Below are 9878 nucleotides of genomic sequence, written 5' to 3'. Positions count from 1 at the left end.
CAGCACCCACCAAGCTTGCGAAGAGGGAGACTAAAGGGGGTGGGGATGGTGGGTTAGAGACGGAAGGATGGACGACTGGTCTCCCGTGTTGAACAGTTCTTGAACTCAAAAATTCATAAAAATTAAAAGAAAACCCAAAGAGAAGAGAGAATGGAAGAGTTGCAGGACGAGTTTGGATTTGTGTTCTGGTGAAGTGTATGATTCCGATCGGGCAGACAATCGGATGGTCTTTCCGATTGTAGGCTTCGGGAGATGGTCGCCGGTGGCGGAGGTGGAGGTGGAAGTGGAAGTGGAAGTGGTGTTCCTGGAGAGCGGCGGTGGGAGTCTTCTTTTTGACCTCTGCTTTATCTTGGGTAGAAGAAGCCTTACGGGTTTGGGAGGATGGTGAGGAAAGCCAACGCTGGTAGGAGCAACGGTTTGTTGCCCAGTTCCTTTCGCATAATCTCTTCTTGCTTGAAGACGGTTTCAACGAATGCTACTTCTGTTGCTTCCACGGTTCGCTCCGCTGGTGCTTCAGTTGCCGCTTCCTTTGCTTCTGAGGATCACAAAGACCAGGTCTTTATCTCATCCTTTCCCTGATTCCCAATTCATCCATGGCGTTTGCGAATGCATTTCATGTTAGTGTATGCTAATTTACTGTTTGTTTTCATTTACTATTGTTTTTTTTTCATGTTGACATCTTTTACCATTGTGATGATACCTTTAATGACTCCCTGAGTGTTTCCTTTAATGATGTATTTTAGAGAAAATTTGTCTTGATTGATCATCATTTCAAGCATCTGGTTTATTGTTTTGTTTTGTTTTGACACGTATCTTACGATGCTAGTCGTTACTAAATTATTTGGGAGGAGTATGGCTAAATTTATATTTGGATCGTTTCATACTTTTAAGGCTACAAAGAAGGCAGATGATTATGATGAATAAAATATGCAAGAATCAACACACACTCAATATTATGGTGAATATATTCTTAGCATGCTGAAGAAAAAGAAAATGCTTTGTTATTTTAGAATTTTGCCTCTGGGTTTTCCTCCCATCAGTTTAATTAAGTCATGTTTTCAGAGGAAGATACGTATAAAAGTTCAGAACATTATTTTATACCTTACTGGGTGGATGTGCAAATGAAAGATGAAGCTCAAAAAATTCTCCCTTTTTCATCGCTGCATTGTTGATTTGGTGGTTTGTAGCTTTATTTTATTGCTTAGCATTAGCATTTAAGTAACCAAATACTTTGTCTTCAGTGCAAAGCCAGTTCTCATCTTACTGATCCTCGCTTCATCTGGTTACTTGGTTCCATTCTCCATCCATAATGTAATTTCTTTATTGGACGTTGGGATGCATCAGCTGTTCCAAATCTCATATTCCTGTACTCGAAGAGTATACACCCCTTGATGTGATGTATTGGGAGTTCACAAACATGGTTAGCACTATGGTAATGACCTCGCTAATCGTCACAGAGCCATTTGTGTGTTCCCCAATTGTGCTTTCCTCTGTATTGATATTTACTCAGATTCAGGGCCCAGAAAATTAGATGCTTAACAAGACACAAGGACAAAAGGAATTATAATATTAGATATGGAAACATAAGAGGAATAGTTTCTTCATGTATGCATGAGAGGCAGCCGTTAATGGAATGAAGGGCAATGTTGGCGTGTGTCATGCACCGGGTTTTACAGCGTACGTCGGAAGCTTCTTTCCCCGAGCTTTGTCTGAAGTGAAACATTCCATCAAAAGCAACAAATTGTCTCATCAGAAGAGAACAAAAGCAACAAATTAAGGCAAGGACTATAGCGTTGGGATATCTTCAGGGAAATCATTCACTGAATGACTTCCAGTAACTAATTTGAATTCTTCTGCTTAAAAAGTTGTCAGAAATTTAGTCCAGGTAGTTCATCATGTTGGCCTGATTGGTGTGCTATCCTTGTTCTTATAAACCCTGCCCCATAATTTCTTTTTGGTTTTTCTTTCCCTGTTTTTTGGATCTTCCATGCTGATTCTAGCTTATGTTCTTCTGATATATCTACCAGTTTGGGTTCTTATAGCAAGTATGTTTTCTAAATTCATTGGTCAAACAGGTATTGTGGGCTGGCTTTGACAAACTAGAGCTTGGTCAGTCTATCCTCAAACGTGTTCTATTACTTGGTTACACCAATGGATTCCAAGTTCTTGATGTTGAGGATGTCGCCAATGTCAATGAACTGGTCTCAAAACATGATGGTCCAGTTTCCTTTCTACAGATGCAGCCCATCCCTGCAAAGTCTGAGCGTGAGGAAGGATTTGCAGCATCACAGCCCTTACTGTTGGTTGTTGCTGGGGATGAGACTGTCTCCTCAGGTCCAGCTCACGGTGTGGGGCATTTTGGTGGACAGATCAGAAATGGTAACATTGAGCCTCAGCCAGGAAACACTGTCTACTCTCCTACAGCAGTTCGATTCTACTCACTAAGGTCACACAGTTATGTGCATGTTCTGAGGTTTCGCTCGGCTGTCTATTATGTTAGATGCAGCCCACGTATAGTGGCTGTGGGTCTTGCTGCTCAAGTAAGCACTACATTGATATTATTCCTACAGATTATAAAAATCTCTATCGTGGTTACCAAAAAATTTTGAAATCTGTATTTTGAGATCATGAATATGTAAATACTAAAAAACCATTTGGAATTTGGAGGGAAAGAGGCAGGGTTCTCTATTTATTTATTAAATTTTTTTTTGGGGGGGGGGGGGGGGGGGAGGGTACCTATGTATGTTGATCACATGATGGGTATCTCCGACACCTGTAGATGGCAGTGCCATAATTAGTATTAAGATTTTTGTTTATTTTACTTCTGTACTCATGGAGCTAAGTTTGCAAGATTACTGATGAATATTTTCCCTTTCTTGTGTCAGATATACTGCTTTGATGCCCTCACCCTTGAAAATAAATTCAGTGTTCTCACCTACCCTGTCCCTCAGGTGGGTGGACAAGGAGGTGCTGGGGTTAACATTGGTTGTGGGCCAATGGCTGTTGGCCCCAGGTGGTTATCCTATGCTTCTAACAATCCTCTGTTGTCAAACACTGGCCGCTTAAGTCCACAGAATCTTACGCCTTCTCCAGGTGTTAGTCCATCTACTTCACCTGGCAATGGGAGCATGGTTGCTCGTTATGCTATGGAGTCAAGCAAACAGTTAGCCTCTGGCTTAATCAATCTTGGTGATATCGGTTACAAAACGTTGTCCAAGTACTGTCAGGAGCTTTTACCAGATGGTTCGAACTCTCCTGTATCAAAAAATTCAAACTGGAAAGTTGGAAGACTTGCGACAGCCACACATTCAAATGAAACAGATAATGCAGGAGTGGTTAGTTATCTACACCATTTTATCAGGAACTTAGCAATGAAAAACCTTGTCCGACTCTTTTGTCTTTTTCTGGCATTTTGTTGAAAATAACAGAATTTGGGTTTAATACATGAATTGGAGAAATAAGTGATTCATTTAATTGGTGTTTAGTTGCAATGTGGAATGACATTGTTCAATTAGCTTTTCCTTACATTATCCACAATGTGATGCTTCAATTTGGACCAACTTGGACTAACATTACTTTGCTAAAGAAGGGATGAAATAATTTCTATTATTTTTTATATTTTGGAGGTTTGTACATGAAGATCACATCCACTCAGATGTTATGGTAAACCAGAAGCAAACAGTTTAATTCACTGCTAATCAAGTACAGTCTAAGTTATATTCATGTTTATAAAAACTCTCTTTGATGACACTGAAATGTATTTTGTGTATTTTATTGGAATGCATAAGAATCACCAACATATGAGAACATACAAAAGTTGGTAAAAATTGAAAGTGCAAAATATAGCCATCCAAAAATCAGAAAGCTTCTTTCCCTCCCCACCCCCTTTCTTGATGTTTAATATCAGAGTTCAATTTCTTGTAGATGGAATCATGGAGATTGTCTTATGAATTTTTTTTTGGGGGGTTTTCTCCCTTGAAAACATTTGGGAAAGAATGGTTCTTAGAATGAGAGATCTTTGTGGTATATCAATGTTGAATCTGCTAAATGCCCTTGCTGGGTTTATGAAGCTCCTAACTAAATGAGGATTTCACTGTTGTAGGTTGTCATTAAGGATTTTGAATCCAGGGTTGTTATTTCTCAATTTAGAGCCCATTCAACTCCGATTTCAGCACTCTGTTTTGACCAAAGTGGGACTCTTTTGGTTACTGCATCTGTCTATGGGAACAGCATAAACATATTCAGAATCATGCCGTCTTGCATCTCAACTGAATCAGGAACTCCCAGCTATGACTGGAGCTCTTCTCATGTGCATCTATACAAGTTATATCGTGGAATGACAACAGCAGTAAGCAATTGATATATGCTTCTGATAGATGTTGTTCTCATATTTTTACTCTCTTCATGTGTCTTGTTTTTATTAGTTTCAAGTATATCTCTTCTTCTTTCTCTTGTTGTTTGTGAGGTGTTGTGTGTCTATGTCTTTGATAGGTCATACAAGACATATGTTTCAGCCATTATAGTCAGTGGATAGCCATTGTTTCATCCCGAGGAACTTGCCATATTTATGTTCTGTCTCCTTTTGGTGGTGATACTGGTCTTCAGACACAAGGCACCCATAACGATGGGCCTATTCTTTCACCAGGTTTATCTTTACCATGGTGGTCTGCTTCATCTTGCACAGTGAACCAGCAAGCTTTCTCACCACCGCCACCTGTAGCACTCTCTGTGGTAAGCAGGATAAGAGATGGTAACTCCGGGTGGCTCAATACAGTAAGTAATGCAGCGGCTTCTGCATCAGGGAAAGTATTTGTGCCTTCTGGTGCAGTTGCTGCTGTTTTTCACAATTCCTTATCTCGCAATTCACAAAACTCTTCCTCAAAGACTTTGGAGCACCTGCTAGTTTATACTCCATCTGGTCATCTCGTTCAACATGAACTTCTGCCATCCTCGGGGTTGGAACCAAATGATAGTGGGGCAAGAGCTGGGTTGGGTTCTTATGTGCAAGTGCAGGATGAAGAGTCAAAAGTGAGAGTTGAACCTGTGCAATGGTGGGATGCTTGCCGAAGATCAAATTGGCCGGATAGAGAAGTAAACATTTCCCAGATTACCCATGATAGACAAGAGACTGCACAAATTGTCATGGAAAACTCGAGTGGGGATGATATTCATATGAATCATGTTGTGGATTCAAATAATAGCAACGAGGTGAGAGATTCGGTAAAACCATGTGAAAGACCACACTGGTATCTATCCAATGCAGAGGTACAGGTATGCACAGGGAGGATAGCCATATGGCAGAAATCTAAGGTATCCATCTTGTCATGAATTGTAAATTGCTTCTCTGTCATTTATGTTCCATTTTTGGTTATGATTCTGGCATATCTGTTGCAGATATCTTTCCATGTGATGATGATTCCTTTGGGGTCCAACATGATGAAGTTCACCAACGGTAACGTGGGTGGAGAGATTGAAATTGAAAAGGCACCTGTTCATGAGCTTGAAATAAGGCGCAAGGATCTGCTTCCTGTGTTTGATCATTTTCATAGTGTTCAGTCTGACTGGAGTGACAGGTAAATAACACAGTTTCATTTATTTCTGATTTCATGTTCTTTAGTGAGATTTGGAAGCCTATATGGACAGTCCGGTTAATTTGGGTTTTATGGTTGTGAATTGGTTGTTAGAGATCACTGTTAGAACAGTATTTAATCAATTTGACAACAAATATGACTTTTAAGTAATTTGTTGTTTCAAGGATTCAAGCTTGTGCTGATAATAGTTGGTTAAATTGGGAAAGCAAAAAGGGCATGGAGAAAGGAAGAAATAGCATATAAACCTAAGGAATCTTAGTTCCTGATTCTTCAAAGATGTTGCAGGAGTGTTGGCTCTTAGCTCTTTCCCATGAATACTGATTCTTGTGTTGTTCAGATCATGTCCATTCAAATGCCTGAACTTTTAAGACCCCTTGAATTATATGGTTCCAAAAAGATGATTATGTTAAATCTTTCTTCTCTGTTTCTTTGATTTGTGACATTTGTATGTCATTTGTCATTTTGTGCTTAAAATCATTCTGCACATTGTTGTGAACAATCTGTAGGTAGTTGCCGTCCCTGAGTTAGGAGCCCCATTTCTGACTGTCCTCTACCAGTTCTTTGATAATCGTTTTGATGGTGATGGTCTAACTCACAATAAACTTCCTTGAAAGCAAGACTACCTTTGATGCTGAATACAACCAGAAAGTCAGTCAGTCAGATCCCATGGTTAGCACTTTAATTACTGGAGCCAGAAATACTATCTTAAGGAGAATGACATGATGGTTTAGCAATATGTTCTGGCTTATTGTCGGTGAAGCAAGTGGATTTCCTGCACTGATTAGGGAAAAAAAAAAATCTAGGGTTCAGTCTGAATTTGGATTTTCTTTGGCTTTCTGAACATTCAGTTGTTCCTTCTGAAATCAAAATTGAAATTTCTAATAAGAAAAATTAAATAAACAAGATCTAAAGATGGAAGATTTAGTTTTAAAATTTGGATAGCTACATAGTTGTCAAATCGGCAAGGCGACAAAAGCGATTGGGGATTTGTCTAGGCAAGCAGGCGGCAATAAGGCGACCAAAGCGGTAGGGTGAAAAATGTTCAATATAACTATTTTTAAACTACTTTTCAATACAACTACTTTCTATGATAAGCTAAACAAATATTCAATAGTCACATTTATCCTAAAAAAAAAGCATTCAAGAATCATAATTATGAAAAATTATTCAGAAAAAGAACGCAAACATAAGTTCATCTCATCAAACCATGGTTGTCAAAGTGTTCACCTAGGCATTTATTGATTCATTGATTCTTGATGTTGAGTATGGCTTATGCTTCACATTCTATTGCCAATGGGCACGGGTCCCGCTCACGGAGCAAAAAATAGGTTCTATGTCATTTTGGGCCTTGGAGTTCCTTTGCAGATTGGGTGTCAATTAAGCGGTTCAAAATAAAGCGGTTGAAAAACCGCTTTGCCACTTAGGCGGCCGCCTAGGCGGACACTTTGACAACTATGGATAGCTAAGAAAACTTCTAATGTTAAATTTGGTTTTCCAATCCTTATTAACTTCTCAAAATTTTATTTGCTACTTCCTTGTTGTTCTCTCTACTTTCATACCTAATACAATGCATTCTACTGTATTTTCAATATATTTTTCATCAGAGTCATGATAAGTATGTTTTCCTTGTATGCCTGATCTCCACCAAGGAAAGTGCTGTATGGGTTACATTTTACACAATACAGTATATCTCCATTGACATACCTTTGTTTATCCGTTTACATTATATTTTTAGATTTAGATTTATCTAGTTTCCTTTTTTTTTTTTTTTTTTTTTCTTCATTTCCCCCAATGTATTGTAGATATATCCCTCTTTCTCACACTATAATGTGCTTGATGCTGGCTTGTTTGCCTCGTGCAGGGCTCTTTTTGTGGGAAGATCTGCAAAAGTTTCATCTTCTGATAGTCATCGAATTGAAGGCAAGTTCCTGGAAATGAATGTCAGTTACAACTCTCAGTCGGCATCCCTTGGATCGGTGGGAAGCTTGAATGGAGGTAGTACAGTGTTTAGTATGGTTGGAAATTTAACTTAATACTTTCACTAGTGAGTCAATTATAATTTATCTGAAAGACCATCTATTATCATGATAGAGTTGACCTCAAAAAACTATGTCAATGCAAAATTTGCTAAGTTATTAGTAGTTGAGTTCCGATTGGGTTTTGGTTACTCACAGAGGTCTGGTTTTAACAGTTGAAATTATTGCCACCACATGGACGTGATGATAGAACTAGTGTTTTGACCAATAATGTGAAGAATTGTTTGGTTGGTGGCGTTGGTCAGCTTGGTAAATAGTAGTTCTTATAGGATCATTTATGGTGTTTTAAACCTTTAAATAATAAAACTCCAGATCTTTGTTGCTAGTTATACTCATCTTCTGGGCAATTGATCTTTGGATACTAATAATGTTGAATCTTAAAACATTAGACTAATAATATTCTCGATTTAATTCCACAGGATCATCAAGGGCAACTGAGAGTCTGTCTGATATAGAACAAAAGGATATGCTGAATTCTTCTGCACTGATGGATCAAGCTGCCAGTGAGGTTGGTAGTGAAGAGAGGGCGAGGAAAACACAGACCTCCACCCTCATGAACCAATGCTCCTCTGGACAAGATCCCGGATCAGTTCCTCCTAAAGGTTCTACTAACAGTGGTTGCCAAGAAGAAGATTATGTTATTAATGATATATCCTCTTCAAAGAGCGACAGCCATTTTACTGAGAAACAAACTCTCTCTGAAGTTCTGTCCAAAAATGTGGGTGGGATTAATGGAATGATAAAAGCTTGTAGCATTAGTGAGATAACAAATGCAAATTCTGATCGTTGTGGTTCTAGTCCAGACATTCATGTGGAGGTCCCTGCATGTTCAGAGTTGCAAGGCCCGCTAGATTTTGGGCAGCATTTTCAAGAGGGGTACTGTAAAACACAGCTCAGTGTGAATAATGAGCTCACTGACATTAATGATGCTGACAGCAGCAGTAGCCACTGTGAAAAGGAAAATCCTGGGGAGGAAACAGAGAACGATGACATGCTTGGTGATATCTTTGCCTTCAGTGAAGAAAGTAAGCGTCATATTTTAGTTATGTGGCATTGAGATCTTAAATCTCAAAGATGGAGTAATTCTTGGTTATTTGACTGCATGCATCTACTATTAACTGTTGCTTACTTGTCTTTGTTTTAGGTTGATCCTTATGGACCATGGTGCTTTGTGTGTTACAAAAGGCTGAACTAATTCTACTGACTTGCCATCAAATTCAAAACAAGAGGTGTAGGCTGTGTGAACGTTTCCATCATACTTCCTTCGAACGTGAGTGTAAATTGTTGACTTGCAATTGTGGAAGAACTGACCATGACTCTCAACTTTGTGCCAACCAGAGGTCACATGTATGCACTCTCTGATGTATATTTTGTATATGGAAATTCGTAATTCATGGGGGGGGGGAGGTGTTGACTAGCTTTATGCAGATTTGGGGGGTAGACACTGGCTTTATGCATGTCGGGAGTTTGGCTACTTGAGGTAGATTTGGTTTTTGTAGCCCCCTGTCTGAAACATTTCCAAAATTCTGCTTGTACAGATGTATTCAGCTTGCAAAGTTAGTCTCTCCAAATTGTACTACTAATATCTATTCTTGGAAAAAAATTGGAAAAGAAAAAAGAAGGTTGATTATGCTGCAGTGTGAATGCTGTAAGTACACTTCTGCAAATCGCTTCTTGTTCATTACTGTTATATTCAAAAGCACCTGGTGTTTTCTGCAGATTTCCCGGTGTATTATGAATCCCCTTTTCCCCTTTTTAAAGACGAAATCTTTTATTTTTTATTTTTGGTAAAATTTAAAGAAGAAATCCAGTGATTCATTTACTGGAAGCAGTAGGCAACTTGCTACAGATTACATTGGTTTTCTTTGCCAGGGGAGAAAGGGTTTGTGTTGGTTAACAGCTATGTGAGGAATAAGAAGATTGCCATTATCGGCACACCTGAGGTCCTTTAAGGAGATCTCTCAGGTAAGAATCCAACTAAAGTAAGCAGTTACATAACAGCTTGGCAGAAACCAAAACAGGAGATTATGTCATGCTTTGCAGTCAAGCTTAGTGTCATGCTTGGATTAGCATGAAGCAAAGATGGATCTGGTTCTCAGTAGCAAAACAAGATTTCAAATTGTAGTTGACTTACATTTGCCTTGTATATATGTTATGGGATGGTCTGATGTATTTTGGATCCCCTAGTACCACTGAAAGAGGTTCTTCTGGAATCCTACTTTTGTACAAACCAGTTGGGGTGAAATAATAT

At 38.9% G+C, this 9878-nt stretch overlaps 1 protein-coding gene across 3 annotated transcripts; it reads left to right on the top strand.

The window, feature by feature from the left end:
* LOC149010521 (autophagy-related protein 18g-like) lies at positions 1-9878 on the top strand. 3 transcript variants are annotated; one of them, XR_016174437.1, is made up of 10 exons: positions 1-555; positions 2076-2540; positions 2886-3335; positions 4103-4348; positions 4492-5310; positions 5395-5573; positions 7453-7586; positions 8047-8652; positions 8772-8974; positions 9166-9878. XR_016174437.1 is itself a non-coding variant. In XM_089161528.1 (9 exons), the coding sequence occupies exons 1-9, from the start codon at positions 382-384 to the stop codon at positions 8774-8776; spliced, it is 3078 nt and encodes a 1025-aa protein (XP_089017654.1). In that variant the 5' UTR covers positions 1-381; the 3' UTR covers positions 8777-9878. The 3 variants fall into 3 exon arrangements, 1 of the variants encoding a protein (XP_089017654.1); XR_016174436.1 differs by having other exon boundaries at positions 8772-9275; positions 9500-9877; XM_089161528.1 differs by having other exon boundaries at positions 8772-9878.

Source organism: Hakea prostrata, chromosome 7 (assembly GCF_041222555.1).
Source record: "Hakea prostrata isolate BN-2017 chromosome 7, UWA_Hpros_2, whole genome shotgun sequence".
NCBI lineage: Eukaryota > Viridiplantae > Streptophyta > Magnoliopsida > Proteales > Proteaceae > Hakea > Hakea prostrata.
Note: the sequence above shows the minus strand (reverse complement) of the source record. Positions and strands in the feature narration are given on the sequence as shown.